This window comes from Xenia sp. Carnegie-2017, unplaced genomic scaffold, assembly GCF_021976095.1.
Source record: "Xenia sp. Carnegie-2017 unplaced genomic scaffold, XeniaSp_v1 HiC_scaffold_20, whole genome shotgun sequence".
In the NCBI taxonomy this organism is placed as follows: domain Eukaryota; kingdom Metazoa; phylum Cnidaria; class Anthozoa; order Malacalcyonacea; family Xeniidae; genus Xenia; species Xenia sp. Carnegie-2017.
Genome location: NW_025813483.1, coordinates 1,522,275 through 1,548,325, shown reverse-complemented (window position 1 = coordinate 1,548,325; position 26,051 = coordinate 1,522,275). Strand labels below are relative to the sequence as shown.

At 33.5% G+C, this 26,051-nt stretch overlaps 7 protein-coding genes and 2 long non-coding RNA genes across 10 annotated transcripts; 4 read left to right on the top strand and 5 right to left on the bottom strand.

Annotated features, from left to right (window-relative positions):
• The first annotated feature begins 56 nt into the window (after positions 1-56).
• Positions 57-501, top strand: LOC124442710. The gene is made up of 2 exons (XR_006947338.1): positions 57-193; positions 261-501. It is a non-coding gene; the product is annotated as an uncharacterized LOC124442710 (long non-coding RNA).
• Positions 502-841: 340 nt separating this feature from the next.
• LOC124442709 (D-2-hydroxyglutarate dehydrogenase, mitochondrial-like) lies at positions 842-3,001 on the bottom strand. The gene has a single exon (XM_046993199.1). It carries the CDS (start codon positions 2,964-2,966, stop codon positions 1,461-1,463), a length of 1,506 nt encoding a protein of 501 aa, XP_046849155.1. The 5' UTR covers positions 2,967-3,001; the 3' UTR covers positions 842-1,460.
• Positions 3,002-3,076: 75 nt separating this feature from the next.
• On the top strand, positions 3,077-5,660 carry LOC124441179 (palmitoyltransferase ZDHHC14-like). The gene is given in 12 exon segments (XM_046991612.1): positions 3,077-3,501; positions 3,772-3,857; positions 3,860-3,898; positions 3,901-3,930; positions 3,997-4,152; positions 4,221-4,246; positions 4,312-4,423; positions 4,521-4,572; positions 4,656-4,758; positions 4,829-4,938; positions 5,018-5,105; positions 5,201-5,660. Coding segments are annotated over 12 exon segments (1,170 nt in total). The 5' UTR covers positions 3,077-3,325; the 3' UTR covers positions 5,393-5,660.
• Positions 5,661-6,285: 625 nt separating this feature from the next.
• LOC124441185 (ornithine transcarbamylase, mitochondrial-like) lies at positions 6,286-8,719 on the bottom strand. The gene is given in 12 exon segments (XM_046991616.1): positions 6,286-6,416; positions 6,490-6,627; positions 6,697-6,846; positions 6,909-6,962; positions 7,026-7,148; positions 7,336-7,393; positions 7,486-7,581; positions 7,765-7,852; positions 8,111-8,148; positions 8,150-8,190; positions 8,287-8,431; positions 8,510-8,719. Coding segments are annotated over 12 exon segments (1,116 nt in total). The 5' UTR covers positions 8,629-8,719; the 3' UTR covers positions 6,286-6,350.
• A 14-nt stretch (positions 8,720-8,733) lies between these two features.
• Positions 8,734-13,955, top strand: LOC124440893 (X-linked retinitis pigmentosa GTPase regulator-like). Its single transcript, XM_046991314.1, is given in 18 exon segments — positions 8,734-8,776; positions 8,922-9,047; positions 9,138-9,230; positions 9,305-9,367; positions 9,445-9,506; positions 10,150-10,240; positions 10,309-10,401; positions 10,404-10,454; positions 10,593-10,846; positions 10,849-11,079; positions 11,082-11,228; positions 11,304-11,475; positions 11,543-11,728; positions 12,053-12,436; positions 12,862-12,956; positions 13,023-13,053; positions 13,056-13,271; positions 13,603-13,955. Coding segments are annotated over 17 exon segments (2,322 nt in total). The 5' UTR covers positions 8,734-8,748; the 3' UTR covers position 13,271; positions 13,603-13,955.
• LOC124441183 lies at positions 13,818-17,672 on the bottom strand. Its single transcript, XM_046991614.1, has 5 exons — positions 17,609-17,672; positions 15,481-15,823; positions 15,096-15,127; positions 14,932-15,015; positions 13,818-14,527 (listed from the first exon to the last, which is right to left on the bottom strand). The coding sequence occupies exons 2-5, from the start codon at positions 15,771-15,773 to the stop codon at positions 14,253-14,255; spliced, it is 684 nt and encodes a 227-aa protein (XP_046847570.1). The 5' UTR covers positions 15,774-15,823; positions 17,609-17,672; the 3' UTR covers positions 13,818-14,252.
• On the bottom strand, positions 17,403-19,696 carry LOC124441180 (transcription factor sox-3-like). The gene is made up of 2 exons (XM_046991613.1): positions 19,463-19,696; positions 17,403-18,687 (listed from the first exon to the last, which is right to left on the bottom strand). The coding sequence occupies exon 2, from the start codon at positions 18,679-18,681 to the stop codon at positions 17,902-17,904; it is 780 nt and encodes a 259-aa protein (XP_046847569.1). The 5' UTR covers positions 18,682-18,687; positions 19,463-19,696; the 3' UTR covers positions 17,403-17,901.
• Positions 19,697-21,128: 1,432 nt separating this feature from the next.
• LOC124441184 (protein phosphatase inhibitor 2-like) lies at positions 21,129-23,859 on the bottom strand. The gene is made up of 4 exons (XM_046991615.1): positions 23,756-23,859; positions 22,702-22,869; positions 22,502-22,596; positions 21,129-21,631 (listed from the first exon to the last, which is right to left on the bottom strand). Exons 1-4 carry the CDS (start codon positions 23,824-23,826, stop codon positions 21,516-21,518), a joined length of 450 nt encoding a protein of 149 aa, XP_046847571.1. The 5' UTR covers positions 23,827-23,859; the 3' UTR covers positions 21,129-21,515.
• Positions 23,860-24,092: 233 nt separating this feature from the next.
• On the top strand, positions 24,093-25,848 carry LOC124440987. Of its 2 annotated transcripts, XR_006946836.1 has the most exons (4): positions 24,093-24,174; positions 24,319-24,597; positions 25,344-25,492; positions 25,813-25,848. It is a non-coding gene; the product is annotated as an uncharacterized LOC124440987 (long non-coding RNA). The 2 variants fall into 2 exon arrangements; XR_006946835.1 differs by having other exon boundaries at positions 25,344-25,830.
• Positions 25,849-26,051: the final 203 nt, after the last annotated feature.

The window sequence follows — 26,051 nt, the reverse complement described above, 5'->3', positions numbered from 1 at the left end:
GTCTTCACCTGTTTTTCAAGTTACTTTTCTTAACATTACATGTGTAGGGTCTTTCTCTTACCAGCTTTACTTTATTGCTAACGTGGTTTTGGATAATATATCGTTATATGTACCCACCTTGTGATGAAGAAAATGATTTGAAGCCCACGGATTCACAGCCCGACATAAAAGCCTCCTTGGAAGGATGCGACTCGTATGTTCATGTAATAGGCAGTTTTTACATCATCAGCTACTAAAGATGTTGTATTAAATCTTTTTAGAAAAGCTGTCATTCAAAGTAACAGATTTGTTATCTTTCATAAGACGTACTGCCAAACGTCTTTCACATTTTCAATCAACCGAAAAGGAGCAGTCTGAAAATGTTGAAGAAAATGTTGGACTGCTACAAGATGTCGATGATGTCGTGCAGGATAACGTCAACGTGTCTAGTAAAGATGATCAACAATTCCAGAATGTCGTTCATCAATACGCGACATCTTCTGCTGACCAATCACAAGAAAATGTTGGACTACAAGATGTCGATGATGATGTGCAGAATACCGTCAACATGTCTAGTAAAGATGATCAACAATTCCAGAATATCGTTCATCAATACGCGACATCTTCCGCTAACCAATCACAAGAAAAAAAAGAACCATCTACTTCATTACGACAAGAAAATATTTTTCATGCACAATCATTAAAAGAGCCATCAACAATCAGAGATTCATCACGACAACATCGCAGTTATTCTTTACCTTCGAAAACAAGCGATGAACGTATATTTCAAGCTTTATCACTTCAACAAAGAAGTTTCTCCCTTCCATCCAACTCTCTACGTTCGAAATCAATGTACGTATAAGAAACCTTTGAAATTTTTAATACATTAATCATTCATGATACATTTTTATAAAGCTCGTTTGACAGCGATCGACGGATTGTTTCCAGACGCAGAAGACGCGGTGGAGTAACTTTCACTTTACAAGGTATGTACGTATTTTGATGTAAGTAGAAAAACATAACTATACTACTTGGTTTTTCTATATTGACTCTATTTTTACTCTATATACTTTTCAGGTCCGCCTTGCAGGCCTTTGCTTTTACCTCCCCCAGTGACTGAAATCTTGTCAGATTCAGATTAACATCATTCTCATTTTTTAACAACTTGATGTGAAACCATTTTGTTGTTGTTAGAAACGTGGTTACTATATTAAATATTAACCTTGACTTGTTTAAGTTGCAAGGATTTAAGACAGAGTACCCAGTGGCTTAGCCAGGCTGCAAGTTGGTTATAGACTCAAATATATGCAGAAATTTAACACCAAAGTATTTTCACAGTAGAATTTAACTGGCTGGCTATGCCACTGATGGTACAGCTTTGTGATTTATGGATAGTTCAACTGTCAATCATTAACAACAAAATACAAATTTGTATATTCTAATTCTGAAAGCAGTTGTAATTTAATACTTTTACGAGTCAGTTAGCTTTTTGATGGAAGGACTTTGTAGGGATTTAGTATACCATACGGATCAAACATTTTCTTTAAATCTTTCATGATATTAATGGCTTCGGGAGTTTTAGAATAGTGAAGATATTTTGTCTTTTTCATTCCTACACCATGTTCAGCACTGATGCTTCCTCCACACTTCTGTACCCATTCAAATATATAAGGTTCAAGTAAATGGTGAATTCTAACATCATAGTCTTTGGTGACAATATTAAGATGAAGATTACCATCTCCAATGTGACCATATCCTGATACAATTAGAACTTCATTACCAATCCTCTCTCGAAGATCTTCAACAATATCATACAACCTTGGAACAGGTATTGATATGTCATATTTATATACATAACCTAACTGAACAAGTCCTACTGTTATATTCTCTCGTACTGCCCAGATACTTGCGATCTTCTGGCCATCAGTAGCAATTGTACCATCTTGAACAAGTTTCTCATTCATCAACCATTCCATAAACATTGTCAATTTTTCTTCATCGTGTGTTGCATTAGAACCAGATGTTTCAATTAGAACATAGAATGGGCTCTCTTGTATTGGATTACTCATATTAAGAACTTCTGTTACTTTCACACTTTCTTTATCCATCATTTCAAACGCAGATAAGATTTCTCCCAGCATTGATTTCGCTGCTTTAAATATCATTTGAAGGTCTTCATAACTTTCGCATCCCAGCATGGCCAAGTTGACCGATCTGGATGAGTAAGGGACACATATAGACGCCGCTGTAATGACCCCAAGAGTACCTTCGGAACCAATAAACATATGTTTTAGATGATAGCCAGTATTATCCTTTCTACTTGTGGACAGTGTATTAATTATTTGACCATTAGGAAGGACAGTTTCAAGACCTAACACTGTTCCATGAAGTGATCCGTAGCGTAGAAGTCTGAGACCACCAGCATTAGTAGCAATATTTCCACCAATCATACAGCTTCCTTTAGCACCTAGATCCAAAGGCATTACAAAACCTTTTTCTGATAAGAATTGATCAACTTTCTCTAAGATGCAACCAGCTTGGCATGTCAATATACCAGATACAGTATCGAAACTAATAATTTCATTCATTAATTCTAATGAAAGAATTACTTCATCAAAGATTGGTGTACTTCCACCAACTAATCCTGTATTACCACTTTGAGGAACAACTGCAATCATTTTACTGTTGCAATAAGACAGAATTTTAGAAATCTCTTGTGTTGTTTTGGGTTTCAGCAACACCTTACCCTGACCCCGTATAGACTTAAGCCAGTCCATATTTCTTGTTGCAATTTCCTCTGCACCCTCTATTACACGATGAACATCTAGAATGTTGGTGAAACTCTCTAGATCTTCCTCATCGACTACTTTATAATCTCCACGCTTTAATTCAGGATATATCTCATTAGTTAATGGAGGTATCGAACTTAGACTACGATATACATTTTTGAACAATTTTTGGAAATAATTAACACCTAGCAAAGCCATTGTTCATAATTCTTGTGGGAGAAGAATTGGTCAACTAGGAAATATGACGTCATTGTCTAACACTAGATCCCAGACTCCTATACTGTAGTAATTTTCATCGGTTGACCTGGCACTGGCAGGCAAGCCATCTGTTTTCACAGCTAGAAATATTGTTTTGATCAAAATTCCTCTAACTTTCATGATTTCCTTGATTGAATACCGATATAAATTGGCGAAAAGCACCCGAAGATATTGAAAGTGTATTCAGCGGTTGAAAAACGTGGTAACTTTACGCAAAAATGGAGTGTCTAGGTTGTATTTTATCCAGTTAAAAAATATTCCGTACTTTGTCAACATTATGGTTTCATCTTTATGAACTTATGACTCATAAATACGAAGCGCTGCAAAAGATGTCGCCGAAACGAAAATGGGAAGAGTTTCCTGGTAGAAACAAATTTTACCTTGATGGAAGATTTATAATGGCAAAGGCAAATGGTGTTTGTATGTTCACTGCATTTTTGATAATATCAACAAGCATATTATTTTTTGTTTTCGAGTAAGTTCATTTTTTCGTTTTCATATATTTCTATATAAACAGACGCATAGAAGTATTTTTTTTTACAAATTTATAATTATTGCGCATTTTAACTTTTTTTTGTACTGATTTTTATTTAATTATTAATATCATTCAGCAAGAGTTTATATGTTTTACTGAGGAACTTAACACTTTTGCTTTAATTTTGTTTGGAAGTTAATAAGTAGTTTATTAGTTTGAAATTTTCTGTATCATACAAGTTCTTAAATAAATCATATCTTATTTATATAGCTCTCCTTACCTATATAAGAATGTTTCAAAGGCTGTACCATTTATTGCTGCGTGGCTCTTCCTCTTTTCATTGGGAGCTCTAGCAAGAGCAGCTTTATAGATCCAGGAATTATTCCAAGAGCCTCACCTGAGAGGCTGCATATGTTGAAAAACACATTGGTAAGATTAAATCTGAAAATTGAGAAGCTATTGATGGAGTTTAAATACCAGCTTTTTTAAATATAGCATTGGAAGTAAGTCAATCCCAAGGCTATCGTCCACCAGCACGAACAAGAGACATTACTGTGAATGGGCAAAACGTGAAATTGAAATATTGTTTTACTTGTAAAATATTTCGTCCACCGAGGGCATCACATTGTAGCATGTGTGACAACTGCGTTGGTGAGTTTTGTAATGTTAAGTAAATATTACCTTGTCGTGGATTATATCAATGTTATATTTTATTTTAGATCGTTTTGATCATCATTGTCCATGGGTATGTTCTATTGATGTTGTTACTGCAACTAACCTCTTTTTAACTACCATTACTCTTTACTTTAGGTTGGAAATTGTGTTGGAGAAAGGAATTATAGATTTTTCTATCTGTTTTTAGTTTCTTTATCAATTTATTGTGTGTACATCTTTTCATTTGTTATTCTGCACTTAGTTCTATGTAAGTGTTTCTCATTTCCTTACATACCTCTTGATTTTAATCATGTCAGGTTGTTTTCATAAGTAATGATGATTTTTATATTGACATATGATTTCAGTGTCAAAAGATGAAGGTAGTTTTCTTCATGCTTTGAAAACTTCTCCAGCTAGATATCCTTCAAATTCTTCTCATATGTGGATTGTATATTTGACCTCATATATTTTGTACTTAAACTTTTCTTAACCTATCATACCATACTAGAGGCCATTGTCTGTTTCTTTTCTATTTGGTCGGTCCTCGGCTTAGCCGGTTTCCATAGTTACCTAGTGGCAACCAATCAGACGACAAATGAAGATGTGAGCAAATTGAAATATTATGGATTGTCATAGAGACCTTCTTAATTCATTTAAGAAAATTTTATTTCAGATCAAAGGGACATTTTCATCTCGCCGAGGACAAAATATGTACAATCCGTACAGTAGGGGATCAGTGTGGGCGAATTGTATTGAACTTTTGTGTGCGCCTGTGAAACCAAGGTACAATAAAATTTGCTGGAGAAATGTTTTAAAATTATTCTCAACTTTGCTCAATGTTACCATTACAAATATTTTAAAGCTTGCTAGATCTCAGAGGTGTTGTGGTTCCAGATCCAAGTGAAAATGCCTGGCAAGGACAGTATGGCTCGGTTGCTACAAATCAACAGGTGTTTGTAAATTGGGAATATTTTCAGGAATCATTATTGAAGTATAAATATTCTTGTTATCAGTAATGAATACATGAATGAACTTTTCTCTTTAGCCTGCAACACCCGTAACTTCTCTCATGCAGACCACGTGTACGGAACCCACAGGTGTCAGTAGTACAAGCGATGCTAATAATTTATCTGAGCAAAGGAAACCTCTCATGTCTAATTATCAATCAAATAATGACCAAGGAAATTTATTGTCTGAGGAAAGTGAACTTGGTATTGTCAAATTGAGCACTGTATGAGAGACAATTTAACATATTCATACAGGTAGATTTTTATTGTGGAATTTGGTTAAATCACTTTTTTACATCGAAAACATTAAAAAACAATTTTCTCAAATATTAAAATCATAATTTAGCCATCTCCACTTGTGCATTAAATATTGCAATGTTTAATAAGTTTAATACTTTTTCATGTATTACCTTAATTATTTAATGTAAGTTAGTAGTTAGTGGTGTACTTTATTGATTTGAACTGTATGTATTAATGACAATTGAGTTCTTAGAAATATTTTTGTGTTGAGACTCGTCAATTATGCAATGATAAATTGCCGAAATGTAGAATGTGTCGTCATTAAGGAATTATAATGGATAAAATGTGTTCTCATTAAGGAATTATAATGGATAAAATGTGTTATTAAGGAATTGTAATGGATAAAATGTGTTGTAAGTATGATATAAATTAAATGTCTCAAAAATAAGGTAGCTGCATACGAAGCACACAGCTTCATAAATTTTGCAGTTTTGTTCAGCATGCGAATTAGTTCAGAAAAAACGATGTGCAATTTTTTTGACAAAAGTGTTTCTTTAGAGGCATAATCAAATCGATATTACGTTATTTATTATAGAGCGCTAATTGCCAAATTAATATTTTTAAAGGTGACCAAATTCATATGATTTACGACAGTGTTTTTCGTTAAAACCGCTGATTTTTGAACATCGTTTGAAAAAGTGATGTGCAATTGTTTTCATTTTAGCTAAAACGATGTGCAAATTGCACATTGCACACCGTTAATTCGCACACTGGTTTTGTTTTTCCACCAACTTGCTGGATATTGTAGCACTATTCCAGTAAATAAATCACCATTTAACCATACAATGACCAGCTTCAAACGCAAAGAAACAATCAAAAGAAATGAGTTAAGTGATGATAATTTTTCCACTACCACAAGTGTAATGAATATCATTGAAATGTTGTCATTTATTTTTTCCATACAGGAACAGGTATTTCTGGCTCAAGATCTTTCACCAAACTTGCTATCACTGACTGCAAGAAGAATTGCAAAAAATATTTTAAAATAACAACTATAATGAAAAGAGTGAGCTTTCTTATGACAAACCATGACTGTCCATTTTCTGTTTTCAGCTTCTTGCCAAACCAATGAACGATCAGAATAAAATATCTCATCAGAAACTTCATATGGTTTGCGAGGTAGACAATGCAAGAATGTCCAATCTTTGGCTGCCAAGTTTACCAGCTAAAAATTTACCATTAAAACATTGACAATTTTTAAATGTGTGTAAGTTGAAATGAACTATTTACATACGTCTTGATTCACTTGATATCCTTTGAAATCCTTAAACCTTTGTTCAGCCTCGGTCTCCTGACCCATGCTGACCCATGTATCTGTAACAATTACATTGGCACCATGACATGCATCACGAGGATCAGACGTGTAGTTAACTGTAGTGCCATGCTAGGAGATATATTTCTTGTCACAAATTTATTAAATACATTTCAGTCGATAATGGGCCTAACCTCTTCTGCAAATTTACTGCACTCCCTTCTCAAGTCTGCCTGTGGCTCGTAACCCTACGTGTTCATAACAAGTGTTAACATTTTTTTCATTTTTTAAATAGATTGGGCTTCAAGAACCTTTGGTGTAGCAATGTTTAGGTTGATTCCAACTTTAGGAGCAGCCATCATTAATGAATGTACAATATTGTTACCATCGCCAATCCATGCAATATTTAATCCATCAAGATATCCATAATGTTCCTAATTTGATGAAGAAGAAGAAGAGAAGCAAATTAAAAGTCAGGAAAATGAAAGAAGATGTAAGACCAAAATATACTCAGGACAATAAGATAAAATGGAAAAGAAGGATCTCGAGAGAACTGAGGAAGAAAATAGATGCAAATGAAGAAGAACAGAAGACAAGAACACTTATTAAGTAAGCTGTCACCTGTAAAGTAAGAAAGTCTGCCAGTATTTGCAAAGGATGAAACACATCTGAAAGACCACTAAAATAAGGTATATAATGAAACTGTAAACTTACCACAATGTAAAATTAAAAATGATCTCTTCCTAAGCAATTTATATTATTAAAACTTACTTGACAACAGGAATTGAAGCACTTTTAGTCAGAGTTTCTAAATCATTATGATCATTCACTCGAGCAAGAATTACATCAACAAATCCAGATAATACCCTGAAGAAAAGTTTAAGGTAAGCAATACAGTTGTTGCTAGTGTGCTTTCTACAAATAATACAATTAACATTGAAACAACGACAAAACATTATTTTAAACCTTCAAATGAGTAATTATACGTAGTGTACAATTAGCTTTAAATGGTGAAAATAAATTTTATAACAATAATATTTTTGTTAGTACCTTGCTGTATCTGAAAGTGATTCACTTACACCCAAATGAATATCATTCTCTGTCAAAAATAAAGGATGTCCTCCCAGTAATGCAACTCCTATTTGAAAAATAAGAAAAAGTTAGAAGTTAATTTATTAAAAACACAATACAATTGACACTCTTTACAAAGTAAACATTTTATTCTAAGCGTTCAACGAATGTTCCATGTTATCATCTGTAGAAAATGTGAATTTTTCAAAAATTACAAATTAAAAATGAGATCCACATTAACCGTTCATTCACGTTAATTAATTATTTACTTTTTGACAGTCGTAATTTTAATTAATTTACTTCGATATTATTTTGATGTTTTAACCTGTTTCCGTCGATACCCTTGTTCTTGTACTTCGTTTTGAAAATTAATGCAACGCTCTTACCCTCCAATGGTCTGATGGTCTGAAAGTATGCATTTGTTATTAAAATAATAAGATTATTGGTTTTGTAATCTGTGAAGCTTATTAACTTCTAGTACCTTAGTAAAGTATAATGTACATAATACCTCGTTCCATTTTTGATTCTTTCCTTTAAATCTGCCGCTATCCATAGCAAATGTTTAATTTCTAGTTCATTTCTCCCCTTCATCGACAGGAACGTTTCATTAACAAAGGAGTAAGGATTATCATCAAAGCTATCCAAGCTGACATAATACACGATGTAAGGATTAAATCTTGCTCTCTAAACATTTCAAAACTACCAATTTTATAACGTTATATACCTGTCGTTGCTGTAGAATTTCTTGCTGTGTTGGCTAGCCACATATTCGTTCTTCAATGAAAAGACGCGAAAGATTGAAGGCAATGCTTTTCTAACAGTATTTCGCATTAAACTCATCATGAATCCAAAAACTACACTACCATTAGATTATTTGGATATGGTCAATTGGTCAATGTGAGGAATCAATATTAACTTATTCTGGTAGATGGGAAACAGTGGTATCTATGTAAATATCAAAATATGGCGTCGGACGACGAAGATATTCCTGGTTTGTTTTTAACGACATAAATCATTATTTTATTTCAATTTTACTATAATAGTGATTTCAAACTATAGCGCTTTGTATCCAAAGAATTATTGAGTCGTGTTAGACCTTGGTTTCGTTTGAAAATATTTTGTTGTCGTTGTTATAGAAACTGGAGCCATCTTCACCTTCGGCAAAACCAAATTCGCGGAAAATTTAGCGAATAAGTTTTGGATTCGAGATGATAAAATTTTACAGGTTGCCTGTGGTGATGAACATTCTGCTGTTATAACAAGTATGATGATTTCTTTTGCTTTTACTTTCGTCTTTAATATTAGTTAACTTTTCTAATTTTCGTATAGTTCAGATTTGATGATTGTTTTAGGCAAAGGTAGACTGTTCACATTTGGCAGCAACAACTGGGGTCAGTTGGGACACGGCAATAACAAACCTTACACAAGACCTACTACAGTTAAAAGTAAGTGATCATAATTTGGTTGATATTTCTTTTAATGCTCTGGTAATAATTGATTTGTTTGATTGTTTGCCTAGAATTTAAAGGAGATGTAGTCAAATCAGTTGCTTGTGGTAGAAGTCATACATTGGTTGTATCAGGTATAGAAAATTTCCATGTTTCTTTCACAAGATAAAACGATTTACAGTTGAATAGCATTCATGGCTATTTTTTACAGAAGCTGGAGTATTTAGTTTTGGTGATGGTGCTGATGGTCAACTTGGTCACGGCGAATGTGAGGTAATGAATCAATAAGCCAAAGTTTAAAAGTTCATGAACTTTTAATTTTCTTTATAAAGTGTGTATGTAGTAGGTTGCTTTATAAGCAGTTGTTTTTTAATAGTTTAAATGCTGTAAGGTATTGTTGCTGTTGTCACTGAGTTGTTTGTTTCGTTGGGTTTGTAAGTGTTGCGTTTGATAAAGTCAGAGTTATAGTTGTTTTTGTCAAAAACACGTTTGACATAGTTGTTTTCGTTCTGTAGAGCGTCCGGTGAATCAGATATGATTTGTGCACGTCTTGTTAATGTTCTGATTGTGGTGGCTTTGTGTGATGTAGGGTTGTAAGATGATTGGTCTAGTAGTCGGTCAGTATGTGTTGGTTTGCGATAAACTGTTGTTCGTAGTTTTTGATTGTCATGTTTTACCAAACAGTCGAGAAAAGGAAGAGCTCCGTTTTCTTCGACATCTTTGGTAAATTGTATGTGGCTGTTCTGTTTGTTGATGTGAGTGTGAGAGTCATCAATCTCGTCTGCATAATTTTGTCATCTAAGTCTGCATAATCTCTTGTCTCTAGTTTATATGATATAAATAAATAATTTTATGCTCAATGATATACATTACTAAATTCTTTTATTGTAATGTATTTTTTACATGTATATTTCAGAGCTGTAATCTTCCTACTCAAATTCAAGATTTCAATGATAAATTAGTCACGCAGATCTCCTGTGGAGCTGAACATTCTGCTGCAGTAACTGGTAAAAATTCTCTCTTTTCCTGAGCACCATTCTAGTGATGAAATTAACATTTTTTCACCATTTCTTAGATAATGGTGAATTATATGTGTGGGGATCTGGCAGTGAGGGACAATTGGGGATTGGTGTGGATGAATGTGAACGACCAGTGCTGTTGAAATTTAAATCAAAATTCAAGTAGTCTCTTGTGGATATTACCACACAGCGTTTGTTACAGGTAAAAGTATTTACTTCGTTAAATTAAAATGTGAATTTTTTCATTGATGTTTTTTCTTAAACCTGAGATAAAATATTAAAACATTATATCTGTAAAATACATAAAATTTAACGATCAATTTTCTTACGTTATTTTCAGTCGATGGTAGATTGTTTACATTTGGCGACAATGATCATGGAAAACTCGGTTTAGAAGCTGATCAATGTCATAGTACAGTAGAACCACAACATGTAAAGACAGTAACTAAGGCAGTAGTTTGTGTTTCTTGTGGAGCAAATCATACCGCTGTCATAAATGATTGCGGTGCTCTCTTAACATTCGGTTCTGGAAAATACGGTCAGTTAGGTCACGGTCCTTTCTACGATGATGTTGTGTTACCAAAGCAGGTTACATTACGTCAAGGAGAATTTTTACTTTCGTTACTTGTGGTGCAGATCATACGGCAGTGTTGACAAAAAATGGCAAATTGTTTACGTTTGGTGACGGGCGGCATGGTAAACTAGCAATGGGCGATGATTGTTTCTCAAATTTGTTTGAACCAGCTCGAGTTTCGAGACTTAAAGATTTTTATGTCGAGCAAGCGTCTTGTGGAGGTTGTCATATGTTGGCTGTTGCTGTTAGGAATAAAGGGATAACGTTGGAGATGGTCAGGATATTAGTATAACACAGGAGGATAACTATGGTGAAGATGTACCTGATGGTCCTAGATTATCCCACACCATCCCTGCTCATGGAATGTCACCTCGTGATAAGAGAAGGATGAAGGAATTGGAGGTGATTATGAAAACTCTCTATTTTACTTATTTATGAATGTTCAAATACAAATAAATTTTCATCTATTTTTTGCAGCACGACACGACGAATATAAAAAGTTCCTTACCTCCTCTTCATCGATCTCTTCCACCACTTGGGGCAACCATCGGTATTACTTCAAAGAAAAATCAAGATCTACTCGACAATAATAATGAAAAAACAATCACTTCACTCGATAAGTCAACGCTGCCAGTTATTACAAATAAAAGTAAACTATGTTTTATTATGTTTTATTGTATAAACCATCCACTGATGGTTATTTTTGTCATCTTCAGGAGATCATGATGACATAACGAAACAACACCGTCCATTGCCGAGACCTAGACGACCGCCGAGAAAGAATGGGACCGAGAGTGATGACGAGGTTAAACATGATAAGCCAATAGCGAGTGAGCTATCACCACGGCCGAAGCCAACACCTCGTAAACGTAGAACTGTAAAGGAAGATAAAAGAAATGAAGGTTTGCTTTTTAACATGACGTTTGTATTTGATAAGAAAGAAGAGAAATTTGTTTGTTTTGTGTCGTAGAAATGAAAAAACAAATGAAACTACTTCAGGTTTTGAAGAGAATGATAAAAATGGTGATCATGCTGAGATTATTGTTCAAGTCGTTATTTTTCAGCTGTAAAAAAAGCACTATTATTTCACTTTTACTTACCTACCTTTGTAATTGATAAAGTAACGAGCGAAGAAAACTGCGATTTTTCTTGTTAAAAACTTGCATGGTGTTATTATATATACGGTATAATAAAATTTGCCATAAAATCCATAATTTGCTTTTCAGAAATGACTAGAAATAACGATGGCCGTAAAGGCGATGATGATGAAGAAGAATCAGTTGATGAAAGTGATGATTCCCAAAGGATAAATGGTGATAGAAACGATGCCCAAAGGATCAGTGGTGATAGAAATGATGATGATGATGATAAAAGTGGTGACGATGAACTTGCTAAGAATGGATTGAAAATTGTTAAAGTAAAGGATGATGCAAGTGGTGTACATGAGGATGGAAATATGGTTACTGAGATTCGAAAAGGTCTTTTGGGGATTACTGGGGATGAAACGGGGATTAACAATAATAGAAAAGAAGGAAGTGAATCTGAATATGACGAGAGTGAAGAAGACGAAAGCAAAGATGGATCAGGAGAACAGGATGACAATGACCAAGGTAAGAATATTAACACATCCTTTACGCATCGTCATTGCACTTTCTACTCCTAGGAAACCTCTGTTATCCACCTATCGTCATTGCACTTTCTACTCCTATGAAATCTCTGTTATCCACCTATCGTCATTGCACTTTCTACTCCTAGGAAACCTCTGTTATCCACCTATCGTCATTGCACTTTCTACTCCTAGGAAACCTCTGTTATCCACCTATCGTCATTGCACTTTCTACTCCTAGGAAACCTCTGTTATCCACATATCGTCATTGCACTTTCTACTCCTAGGAAACCTCTGTTATCCACATATCGTCATTGCACTTTCTACTCCTAGGAAACCTCTGTTATCCACATATCGTCATTGCACTTTCTACTCCTAGGAAACCTCTGTTATCCACATATCGTCATTGCTTCTCTTTGTTCCACGTAGAAACGAGGCCCGTAAAATCTAAAGATGAAGTTAGTTATGAAGTGAAAGAAAAAATTGTTGAAAAAAATGGCAATAATAAAAAATTGGATAAACAGGTTTGTTTCATCATTCTTCAATCTTCATGAACTTCTGATGGAATTAATCATTTGTTATTATCGCAGAATGGGGATGTTGACGAAGAAAATGAACAAAATATTAAAAAATAAACAAAGAAAAAGATCCAAAGAAAGAAGATTTAACTAAACAAGAGAATATTGCCGAGGCTTCTAAGAAAGATGAAGATAACAAGGAAAATATAAACAAAGATGACAGCAATAACAATGAAGATGATATGAAGAAAGTCACGGAAGGTAAAAACCAGAAAGTGAACACAAAGACAAAAAAATCTGGTGTTTGTAGCGTTTTATAAGGTACGATTATTCACTTCTTCATGTATCATGTTTTGAAATTATACCTATAGCAACTCTGCCTAAAATAGATAAGAATGTGGCTCTTATCTTTCTTAAATGTAGATATGATCTTCGCACTTTGCTGGACAATTTAAGCAATTGTCTCATGAACGGGATCCCGTTGAGTCACCTGAATTTTTCAGGTTCATGAGGCAATTGCTTAAATTGTCCAGCAAAGTGCGAAGATCATATCTACATTTAATTTCAAACACCGCACTTCATAAAACATTCTTTCTTATCTTTCTTGTTACATTGAAGTTTACACTCACCATTAAAATTCTTTTAATTTTAGATATATTAACGTCCCATACAATGGTTTCTTACCTTCGAATCACAACAACCATTATTTGTTTTCTGTTGTGTTTTACTTTCACGACATTCATCCCCGTGGAGAAGTTGTTTGTAGAGATGGAAATCTTACCCAGGGTATTTATGTCAAGGTCATTCATCATTTGTAACATTTTTATAACTTGTTTGTGCTTAAAACAAGACGATGAAGAAAACATATCAACAAATTCAAATAAATATAATATTATATTCACGTCTCATATACATCCAAGGATTTTCATTTCGTAATAATCTTTTCCTTATGATAAAGTATTGCTGTGATCTTAAAGGAAACATTATATTCGATACAAAAATCAAGCGAAAATCTTCTTGCTTCTGATACATCTTGCTTAGAATGTGACAACCAAACATTTGATACGATTACCTTCCCTATAAATGCTTGGTGATGACTCACAGTGCAGTGAATTACATTGTAGCTCTACTGGATGTATTTTCACGGTATTTATAAGAGTTTTTGACGTTTTACTGCCGTTCTCTGATGTTGTTTTCGTGTTCAAATATTTTTACTGTCAACACTCAAACATATTAACTTTTTCGATTCTCTGGTCGACATCAGCACACCGCGATATTCCCGTCGTATGTATGAAAAGTTTCTTATTTTCTTTCAATTGCCGAAACTACGGCACTGCTAGATTTACCATAGCGTGCGCAAATCGTACATGGTACGGTTTTATTGTTTCGGCTGTGGATTCCCGATGGTGGAATCGCATGTAAACTCAGTACTCCCTCAATATCCCCGTACGTCACTCCTCGGAGATTGACGCTGTTGCCTGGGTAACGGTTTCGTGACGAGGAGGCTCTGGTTGGTGCGTCCTCGGGTGTATCGGATAGACAAAAAAAGTCACTACCATCTGTGGTCACCATTTGTCCTGAAATTATGAAATGTACAATCAAAGTTTCTCAGGAGAGGAGGGGAAAGGGGAAATTTTTCCCAGATCCTCGCTTCAAATTGTCCTCCAAAATACAAAAGTAAACACAACCAAAGAAATTAGTAGTCTGCGTGCTCAATCATTGGGGGGGGATATTCTTATATGCTCGTTAGAGTTTATAAAATGTCTTTAAATCAATTTCTTCTTAAGGTCATAACATGCACATACGAAGATTGTCTACCCCCTTCCCTCTCCCCCCCAAAGATCGAGCTGATGGAGTTCATTGTCAGTGATTTTCAAAGTCGTGAAAATTTTCCCCCGTCTCCCTAGGCTATTTGCTAGCGACAGAGACAATTTAGAGTGCTATTTCTTTAGTTGTGACTAAATTTATATCATTTTATTACCTTTGTCGAGAATTGTACTTTTAGCTGGACAGATATTGCTACCCCAAGATGTATAAACTGCGTATCGTCGACGATGGTTAGAATCTTCAAAAAAGAAATTTTTTACTGAAGTTAATCATCCAAATTTGTGGCCTGTGGTTGTTATTAAGGTCAGTCAAACCTACTTCGTTTTCCTCGTATTTTCGACTTTTTCACCCTAGAAAGTCATTTATTCATTCATTAATATCATTTTCTTGACTGCAATAGTCAAAACTAAGAAAGGGTTTGTAAAATGTTATTTACTTTGAAAAAAACACGTCATTTTACAAAGAATAATAATTGATTTTTTATTGTTTCATATGATGTTTATCATCAAAACATTCTTTACGACGTTGTAAGTGGCCCTTTTTGAAACAACATGTGCAGTGTCATTACAATATTTGTCCACACTATTTATTAAACATTGTTTAGGCATTTCCTACTTAGCATAATTTGCGCTCGACCTGTGGGCGCTTTAATATTGCGCAAATTATGCTAAGTAAAGTTCTATTTAATGACTAAACGTATTACCTTTGTTTTGACTTGAATATTTTGTGTCTTGATTGCAGGAGAGTCATCTTTAAGGAATAATCAGCTGGAAGTTCATAGTTCATTTCATTTTCTAGAATGTCTTTTCTGGAAGTAAGTTTATGTTTCTTTGATCTTAGTGTAGTTGTTGCATTTTTCAATAGTTCCTCTAGATGCTCGATGCGTTTCAAACAAATATTCAGTTGATTGCCAAGATTTAGAAATAAGAAAGTTTGAAATGATATGACAACAAGAGCGATTACGATAAATACAAGATTCCCCACCGATACAGCCATTTTAATGTTTCAATCTTCTTGAATACAACCAGCATTCATCGCGAAGTAACCTTTCGTTAAAATAATGCATGAGCAAACATACATAGAACAGCGCATTGGTATTTTGTCTTCATTCATGGCATTACTTCTTGCGTAATGTGATCGCCTCTATGTGCAATTGCGCATAACATATTATATTATTGACCGCGAAACAATTACCCAGCTGAGAGATTGAGAACAAAACACACGTTCCTTTTTAATTTGGTCCACTGAGTGATAATGCACAATCGTGAACCTGCAGAGAACCTCGATCGTTAACTAAAAACAACCATCGCGTTTAAATCATACGTGAAAAAAGTTGATAATTGTCCTTTAATCTTCTTAACACCGTGAAAGCTTAATTATACCCGCGTTTTAACTGCTACATCCTGCTTTGAAATCAACTTTTAACTAAAATAGTGGGTTTTTATCTCAAAGTGCTAACTCGTGAAAAATATATTCATCTTTAATTTGTGTGATCTTTTGAAATCACAGTTTACACATAAGGAAATACCAGAATGCTATTTTTCACAAAAAAATTTTACCACAAAAGGAGGCAAGTGGAGGGCAATTAAAAAAGTATGAAAAATTATTGAAATACTTTAAGTATCAAAACTATAAACATGTGTTGCACTATGGGAAATCGTGACCTGTTAAAAATTATATAAAACTGTCATCTACTTGATTAAAATCTATGTCTTCTTATTGTCGATTATCAACCAAGTAATTTTAGAATATATGATATCATAATGCTAAATTTACTGATTATAATCATTTTGTTAAAAATATATTGCATGAGGGTCGTCAGACAAAAATAATCAAGAGCGGATTGTCTCCATCGTTTTTGTACAATGGTGTAAAATAACACTTTCATTATACATAGAAAAGGTTGTGTTATGTACCGTTGTTATAATCACTGTCATTTGATAAACATCGATCAAATATAGTAAACTGCTATTACCATTAACAGTATGAACAGAGACCCTATCTTGAAAAGTATTTCTTAAATACTGCTTGTAATTACACGCAGTTTCCAATACGGTGCTTCGAATGATGGAGTGTATACTTGAACTTGAAAACGAGCAGAACAAATGATTTCTTTATTGATTATTGGAAACAGCTTAAAACTAAAGCACATAAAAAGTCGATTAGCGAGATGATTAAGTTGATGAGACAGCCGACCTTTTTTAACTTTGAATAAACTATTTAAGGCAGCAAGCTGGAAGTTCATGAGGAAAATTGTGCTATTGTATGCAGATAACTGGGAATTTTTAAAATATTCCTTACCATGGCCTGGCTGAACGAAAATTTTTGTAAAAACATCAACTGTAACGTCAACTAGTTAAGGCACCTTCAAGGTTTGGGGGGGAATTTTGCAGTTATATTTGGTGTTTGTGTCTATATGTGAATTAAGATAACAACGCATTTCTTCCGTCAGTGATTAAGGATGTAAAGGTGAAAGGTCGTCTTTTGCCATTCGTGTCTCTTTACAATGTTGAATTATCGCAACCTAATATATTTAATGATTGTTTTGAAATCATTTTTACGAACATTGCCTGCTATACACTAGTTGCTGTTTAAAATTTCGTTAAGAATAGCAAATCCACTGTATACATGAGGAAAAGCAGCCCTTTCTCGCAATATTTAATTCTTTGTTCAGAAGTTTGTTAGTAAGAGTTATCGCAGATATGATCTAAAAATTTTGTTGTTCAATAACAATCAATATTTTATACATGTTATTTTTATCGCCTATCCTATTTATACCTGCTGTCTGAAAGTTCTATATTTTGTGCGAATTGTAATATTTAACGACTAACCTTTTGTCGGCTTTGTTTTCCAAAATGCGAAATAAACGAAAGAGCAGCTGCAAGCGTCAATACTTTATCCTCTTATGCTCGCAATAGGATTTCAAATTTCATGGTAGTTATAATTAAAAACATGCAAATTATCTGTGTTGTGCATTGAACTGATTGCTTGAAATATAAATAGATTAGTTCAAAAGTTTTGTCATTACAGAAATACAAAACGCTTTCCTATAATCGTTTATTGCAATACTGGCAACATATTGAAAATAGATTGAGCTTTTCTGAATTAATGATTTTGATAATTATCACAATTGTAAATGCTCTTGTGTTGTTGGGCAAGTTCCATTGTAAAACATGGCTCTTCCTCCTTGACAACCAACACAGAAAGCTTGAGTGGATCTCACATCGTGGAAATAAATTTGTGGCTTGGCACTTTTCTTCTTTTCTTCAGTTTCACCTTGTTTTGTTTTGTTATTTGTAGAATGGGATGTTGGATTCAACAGTTGTCTTTTCTTCAACTCGCCAGGGCTGTAACTACATATCATCTCTATTATGGGACTTGCACCTGTCATTGATGACGTCATCTCATGAAACCCGTATCCGGTGGCCATGTTTGTATTCATGAGAAAGTGGGATTGTGGGTAATATCTCATGTCTTGTACGTAAGTCGCGTCGATGTTAGTTAAAAGATTTTTATTGAGCCAGGGAACTTTTGGGTGGTAGCTTACTGGATACGTTGTGTTAGATTTGTCTACGGGTACATAATACGCCATTCTGTACTGTTGTGATGGGGAAATGGGACTGAATCGCCGACGGGGTTTTCGTTTAGGGTGATATTTATAATTTGGGTGATTTTTTCGATGTTCTTCTTTAAGTTTCTGGGCTTCGTCGTAAAAATGTTTCTTTTCTTTTGCTTCCAAACGATTCCATTCAATCCCCAATCTCTTGCTGATTTCAAAGTTGTGCATATTTGGGTCGTCATTTGCCAACTCTCTTCGTCGCTCACGTGACCACAATATGAAGGCATTCATTGGCCGTTTTACTCTCTCGTTTCTAACAATTTCGTCATTTGAACCTGACATCATATCAACCTTAAATGTTGAACGTTTTGTTTATTGTTTCATACAGTTTTTCAACATTTCTGTTAAGCGGAGGACAATGTGATTATTTTTTGATAGGGTTGAAAATTAATTGTGTAAATGTACAACGGTGAAGCAATTTCTAAGAAGCTTTGCTACAACGTGATGCCGCTTGACTAAGCTATCAACAGCCGTTTATTCATGCATGACGGAACCTTTTTGTACAGATGCAAATGTATAATTTCTATAGACCAATACTTTTCATTATTTTAAAATACACCTCCCTTTTTGAGCGTGCGTTGTTGAATTAAATTTGTATTTTCAATTGTTTATGGAATAAAACACACATGAAAAGTTGATGATAGCACATCTTTGAAAAAAATATTTATCATTTCTCCGATCAACGTTTAAGGCCTAAATCATGATCATGTATTTGAACACTTGTGTTTTTATGTAAGAATATTACCATTTCAACTCCACAACATGTAAAGGATTAAAGCTGACCTCCGTAAATTACTGAGAAATCTGAATACTGAGAACGAGACTTATTTAAAATTTTTGTGTTTTTTAAAGCTACAATGCATGTGCTACATTCAGTATCCATTTTGGACCATATTCATACGCATACAACATGTGAACCTTCGTGAAGTCAAAAAAACTGCTAGCATGATTTTGGTAAAGATCATTGTAAACTGCTCACGTAGATATAAACACAGTGTAAAGTATAGATACATAATTGCATTTAATTGGAATATTATAGTGTATAATGAAAAAAAACAATGCTTACCTCAGTTTAATTACAATTTATACTGTTCTTTGATAATAAAGGTAGTACCTTAACGGGCTCGAAGAGACTGTCTGTTGAATGAAATTGACGCGAGGCTGGGTTATGTGTATAAACTTGTCATAAACAATTATTTTTTAAACAAACGAAAATAATGAATAATGATTGTTTTTTGTTATTGCCATCACTTAGAGACAAGCATTTAGTCAAATGCTAGAAGTAATAGTATTACTGAGACGAGAAAGTGGAAAATATTTGTTTCAAATTAAAGTCACTTTATGTGAAACTTTGATATGTTTCGTAACTTCTGCATATGAAAATGTGTTAAATATGCTTTATTATGATTTTAATAAGAGTCCCGTCCAACTTGTTAAGCTTTTAATGACAACTTATTAATAACTAGTATAAAAAACGCTTGACGCCAAGTTTAAGGGATTTTCTAACAAAACATCATTTGAGAATTAAAGAGTGATGAGCACTTGACAATGCATTGGTTAAGACCACTTTAAATAAGGTAATCCATAAATATAGATTATCTATCACTGATAATTTATCAACGATGAACTAATATATTTGTTGTGATTGAATAAATCTATAGGGTCAAAGCAACAGGCAGAAAATAAGTCCCGTATCTTGGCATGTATTGCTGAAATCTTCCAAGAGAAATGAAGAGATGCGGTTTGTCTTCTCTTATGACGGCAGGTATGAATACTGTTGTTGCAAAACTGCTTCATGTCTAAATTAAAAATTAATCCTACAGTTTATCTTATGTAATCGTTCATGTTTCTATTAAAAGAATGAATGATATATATTTTGTGTTCAAAGATAGCAAAATGCGGTTAATCTCTCTCCTTTTCTTCTTTCATAATCCATGTTTAATCCATTCTCAGACACCGAGTCACCATTGAAAGAAATTTGAAAATAATCGTTCTTCCTTATCAGACAGACTGCCACATTTAGTGAAAGAGGAAAGGTAATTATATTATTGTAACACTTTTCTAACGAATCTTGTCAGCTCACACAAATGAAAATTTCTTTTAATTCTTCCGTCAAAGCTTGACTAAAGTATTTTACATATAGTTCTTGTAATATTGAATTTGTACGAGAGGTTTATGCATTACAGAAATCTTTGATTATTAGAAAATAGTAGCAAAAATATAAACAAAAATTATAAAATCAGGTGTTCTTAACAGCGCCATGACTTACATTTACTGCATTTTACCTTGCCTTAAGAGGCTAAAGCCTAAAATAGTTAAATGTTTGCAAAAACGTTTCCTTGAGAAAAGGGGGAGCTAGACACCGTGTCTGGTCCTACACAGAGAGTTAACCCGACAAGCCGAGATCTCGCATGTAAGACTAAAAATGTCAACGAAAAAGCATGTAATGGACATGATTCTGTAATCATAAGCGACAAGAAAACACATCAGCATTAACTTACCATTAGTGGAACTAACTGACAAATACTGTTTTGATTTCTTGTAATAACTAACTCAATGACTTTTGTTATTTAGAGCTAAACGTAGAGGTCCAGCTCCTGATGTAGGCTTGGAATGTAGCATTTATAACAAAGGTATGAAGAAAACTTGCCTTTCTCATAGGAATCTCGTAAACATTTCCTTGAATGTTAAACTTATTTTATCTATAAAATACGAACATCAAATCCCATTCATCATTTTAACAATTCTGTTTAGTCCATTGTAGTAAAATTAAGATGTTATTTTTCAAAATTTTCTCCTCATATATTAAATGTGAACAATATTACATTAAGTAAAATAAAGTTGCACTCACAGTAGAAGTTATGGTATTGTTAACTTCTAACTTGTATACATCAATAGGATGAAGACAGTATTTAATCGATTTACTATACAAGATATTTTATGACTATCGAGAGAGAAAAGATACACTGTCGTAATCTTTAGAATGATTAACAAAGTTTAAATATTCCTTTCGTTTTAATGAAGTGTTCATACTCTGTCATCATCAAGTCTTCTTATTCTCAATGCAAGATAATGGTGAAAATAAAGAAAATGTTGTAAAAACCATTAAGTTTACATAATCAATCGTCATCCTCAAGTTCTGCCAATTCTTTTGCAATAAGATCACGAGCTAATTTTACATTTCCAAATTCGTTATAATGTTTCTTTCGTTTATCTTTGAAAACTTTCCTTGATTCTAAATATATGAAAGCATTGTTTACTAAACACATAACATGAAGATCTGGGTGTAGGAACATAGTTAAATATATTTTTAAAAAACGTCTAAAAATAATGGCTTATGTTCTCAAGATTGTGGAACTACGGGGCTGTTTACATTAGCCCTACAGGGAGGCTGGCACTACCAAGCAAGATGGCGCGTGTTATTAAAATTCCATATAAAATCTGTCTTCGTTTACATGAGGAGGAGGGCCAGCCCTACCGGCCGAGATCTCGCCATTTAGGCTGGAAATTTCCCACGTAAACTCATTCAGTATGGCTAGCCTTCCTGTAGGGCTTGAAATTTAACGCATTTGCATGCAATAAGACATCGCTTTTCAGCAATGGCGACAAGAAAAGCATCAACGGAAGCAAACAAACTAAAATAGCGTAAAAAATCTTAAGGCGACAGTTATATTGGTTTGTTTTCAGCTATTTTGTATTTTAGCGCCAAAATTCGCTGTTCAAACCGACCTCTTGCATGTAGGGCTAGAATTCGCATGTAAAAGAGAGGTAAAATACAGGCCAACAGAGAGGTCTTGCCCTTTCGTAGGGCTCATGTTAACAGCCCCTAAGAACCATGTGATATTTCTTCCATTACTTTGTTTAAATACTGATGCGTTGATAAATTTTCTTTAGAGTAAAGATACTATTATGCCTGGAAGGTAAAATGTTTTCTATCATGACCAAATACATTATACATGTATTATAAAATGTAAAGATTTACAATGAGATTTTATGTATAAAAAATAGTGATGAGTTTGTTATAGAATGCATGTGACTCATTTTCATTGTGTGATTGGTTCATTTCATTTTGAATTCAAATTTAAAGCTCATGTCATTAACTCACTTCTTTCTTCTTCTGTCAGATCCGTATCTTCATCAGAACTGCTTTCATTTCTGTCATACGATTCATGTTTAGACGTTGGTTCAACATTTTGCATTCTATAAATAAAGAACAGTATTTGCTCTCATGTTCATACCAACGATGGAAAAAAAATTGAAAAAGGAAAAAGTAAACTGGAAACACAAAGACTCTAAATAATTTACTTTTCAGCCAACTTTTTTGGATCTAGTTTTTCATTGGATTCAGTATCAGAATCTTCACAAGAATAACTGTAAGGTGTTGGAGGTTCATTTATCTTCATATGACCATAATCTTTGTTTGCTGGATGGTATGTTTGTAAAATGTTCATTTCATCAAAATGCACCTCCACACTACAAAGAAAGGTAAGAGTTCTTGGATTAATCCTTCTCAAACAGCACTACACACTAGTGAATGTGGTGATCACTGCTATGATGACAGTGAACAATTTGGTTATCAAAAACTGCAAAGCTTTGATTTGAAAAGCAGCAACTCTCATATATCATACCATTGCCTCTGACACCTTATTTAAAAATAAATTCTAATTCTATATGTTAAATAAGTAGATTAATATAGTGTTTTATTAACTACAGAACAAAGAGTATTTATTGTTTGATCTTGCTGTAGTGAAACTCACACAGTTTAATCATTGACCAAACAGGAAAATTTATATAAAAGGTATATGTACAAACTGTGGCTAACAAACCTGAAATTCCTTGAAATTTCTGAATAAATACTGCAGAATCATGCAAACTTTAAACTCCGATTGATTTCAATGGGATGTTAACTTGTTGTTTTTTTACATCTTGTAGTTGGAAGTCGGAAATAAGAAAATAAAAGATGTTCGCCTTGCATGTTTTGTTGACAAATGAATATTTTCAAAGTATTAAAATGGGTTGTTAAGTGTTTAAGTTGTCATTTTGCTAATTACTTTCATTTAGCTTCGCTATGTACGTTATTTGTTAGAATTATGATTCAAATTATCCACTTCAAATTTATTTCAAAACAGATCACTGTGTTTTATGACAAAGATTTGCGTACACGACTGATAGTCAAATACTTTTATGAAAGTCTGTTTCGTCAGTTTCAAAAGACAGACAATGTGTAAAGATACTTAAAAACTTAAGAGTCCTTGACAATCTTAGTTTAAACATTTTCACAGAAATAATCAAATCTACATCACCGTATTTATTTTCATTTTTAGCGAAAAATATAAATTTATAGAAGTTACTAATGTACCTCTGATCCTCCAAAGAATTAGTCTGTTTTAAGATTCCTTTAGGTGTTTTACCAGAGGAAGTAGACGCCATCTTATCTCGATATTTACATTCTTGTAGACTCCTTTTGACTTTCACTTACTTGAAGTAATGAAAATCGCGCCAAATTTGTTATTAAAATTTGTTATTTTTCTATAGCTTACTTCCGTTTACTCATTTCCTGCGTTGTAAATATATATGTAGGGTTTAAATATCATTCTGTCCGAGGATGACTTTGAAATAAAGTCGAAAATTTACAGTTCACTTCTTGTCTTGTTTTGATGAATATTTTGCAATCTCAGGATGTCTTGCCTCTTCGGAATTTGTTTTGTACTATATTTCTTTAAATTGTCGGCTGGTCATGGTTTTTGTTATTAGAACATGGCGTAAATGCAACATGTGGTAAGTTTGTGTCTTAAAGTGGCATGTATAACCGCAAATACAACTGGTGCAACTTAAGAGAGAAATTTCAGTGCCATAGTTTAGTACAATTTTAAAATTTCATATATGAGAACAATATTTCTTTGTATATGTATGTTTTTTTAGAGTTTGCAAAAGTTCGAATGCAAGAGATCAACAGGGCTCACTCAGTTTTCGTAAATATCTATCTGAGAAGTCTGGCTGAGAGAATGGTACTTCGACTAATTATGGTCTAACTTTGTTAATTCAAGAACACAGTACTGGCAGTGATACTGGTTTTTGTTAGTTGCGGTATTTTTGGATTACACCTGGTAAATGTGTCAATTCATGAAGAAATTCAGACGCTCAAATGAGTTCTTTTACAATAATGTGAAGAGGAAAGAGACCACACAAAGTGATGATGCGGTATGAGTTTTTAAAGTGTTCTTTTTATTATTTGTAGTTGCACAAATTCATATTAATTTACATTTATTAGCACAGTCATATCAACAAAAGTATGTGTTCAAATTTATTTATGTCTACAAACATATATCCCCTCTGTTAGATTAATGTTTGAAACGTTATCAAGTAACATTTGTTTCATTGGGTGCAATTTCTCGGTATGGATGGCAAAGGCTTATACAATTATTAAAGAATGTGATCAATTCTGGAATGTTTGTAATCTTTGGTTTCATATGCATACAGATTGGTTTTTTCCATTGGGTTAAAAATATTAAATACCTACAATGACTTTGAAAATAATCTTATGCTTCCCATATAAATGTTAAAGTGAATCTACCATTAATTTTCATTAATGGTTTGGCTGGATGCCACTTCAAACATTGTAATGTTTTTGTGTGACAGAATGCTCTTGATTTGTCTTGAACCTTTTCTGTTTATTTTTTGCATGAACATATCAACAGAAAGCTTGCAGGAAAACTATAATATAGTTTTTTTATAGTATAACTATAGAAAAACTATAATTTAGAATGTGTAATGTATACTCAGAGCATATCCTATGTAATAATTTGTGATGCAGCCACTAGAATCACTGTTGGAGGTTTGTCTCAATTGACCACCAATGTAAAAAAGAGATTTGCTGTGAAATAACTGTGTCTCTATGTTCTCTACCACTTTCATAGCGTGTTTACATCCTAAATTTTCTTCCTTAGTAACAGTCAGGCTGCAAGCAAGCTACCAGTTTCATAATATGATTACCATCTATTCAGAAATACAAAGAAGATGAGAAGTGGGAGTTTCTGCTGGAAGGGTTTGCTGCATTAATGAAAGTTGAAAGGGTTGAAACGAAAATTGTTGGCAAGTACGTAGCAATTTCACTTATTCTTCAGTTAAAGAATGAAAAACATTTAATTGTTTTGCATCATGGTGTTTACTGCTTCAGAATAGCGAAAAGAAAAAAGATCGCATTCACTTTCTATGGAAGTACTATTGTAATATTGCTTTGAACAGCATATTTAATTATGCAACGATCTAACTGAATTTCAAACTTACTGAAAAATTTAATTTCTGTGAATAAGCTCACACTCAACTCTCATTCCACTGAAAGTTATGTAGCCAGCCAAATTGCAACTTTGGTCATGTTTTGTAACTTCACATCAATATCATAATTTGTTTCTTTAGAAAAAAAAATACTTTCGATTAAAAAACATACTTAAAACAAAACATACTTTCGATTTGCCCGAGACAGGTGCGAGTGCGCTTACCGACAAGTATTTAACAAAATCGGATAACATGAAGTAATGTGGTATTCTCACGATCAAACCTTGACTAAGTTGAGGGAAGCTTAGTACTTTCCCTGTGTTTCAAAAAAATTCATTAAACTACGGTGAAGTAAACATATTAAAAATGGCTCTTGAAAA

Coding starts and splice junctions, on each gene's coding strand:
- LOC124441180 (XM_046991613.1), bottom strand. CDS start 18,681: ATGATGTCAGGTTCAAATGACGAAATTGTTAGAAACGAGAGAGTAAAA.
- LOC124441184 (XM_046991615.1), bottom strand. CDS start 23,826: ATGGCGTCTACTTCCTCTGGTAAAACACCTAAAGGAATCTTAAAACAG. Junction 22,597..22,701: donor CCAAAAAAGTTGGCTGAAAA/GTAAATTATTTA, acceptor CTTTATTTATAG/AATGCAAAATGTTGAACCAA. Junction 21,632..22,501: donor TCTGACAGAAGAAGAAAGAA/GTGAGTTAATGA, acceptor TCATATATTTAG/AATCAAGGAAAGTTTTCAAA.
- LOC124442709 (XM_046993199.1), bottom strand. CDS start 2,966: ATGGCTTTGCTAGGTGTTAATTATTTCCAAAAATTGTTCAAAAATGTA.
- LOC124441183 (XM_046991614.1), bottom strand. CDS start 15,773: ATGGCTGTATCGGTGGGGAATCTTGTATTTATCGTAATCGCTCTTGTT. Junction 15,128..15,480: donor ATATTCAAGTCAAAACAAAG/GTAATACGTTTA, acceptor ATGACTTTCTAG/GGTGAAAAAGTCGAAAATAC. Junction 15,016..15,095: donor GAAAATACGAGGAAAACGAA/GTAGGTTTGACT, acceptor TCTTTTTTGAAG/ATTCTAACCATCGTCGACGA.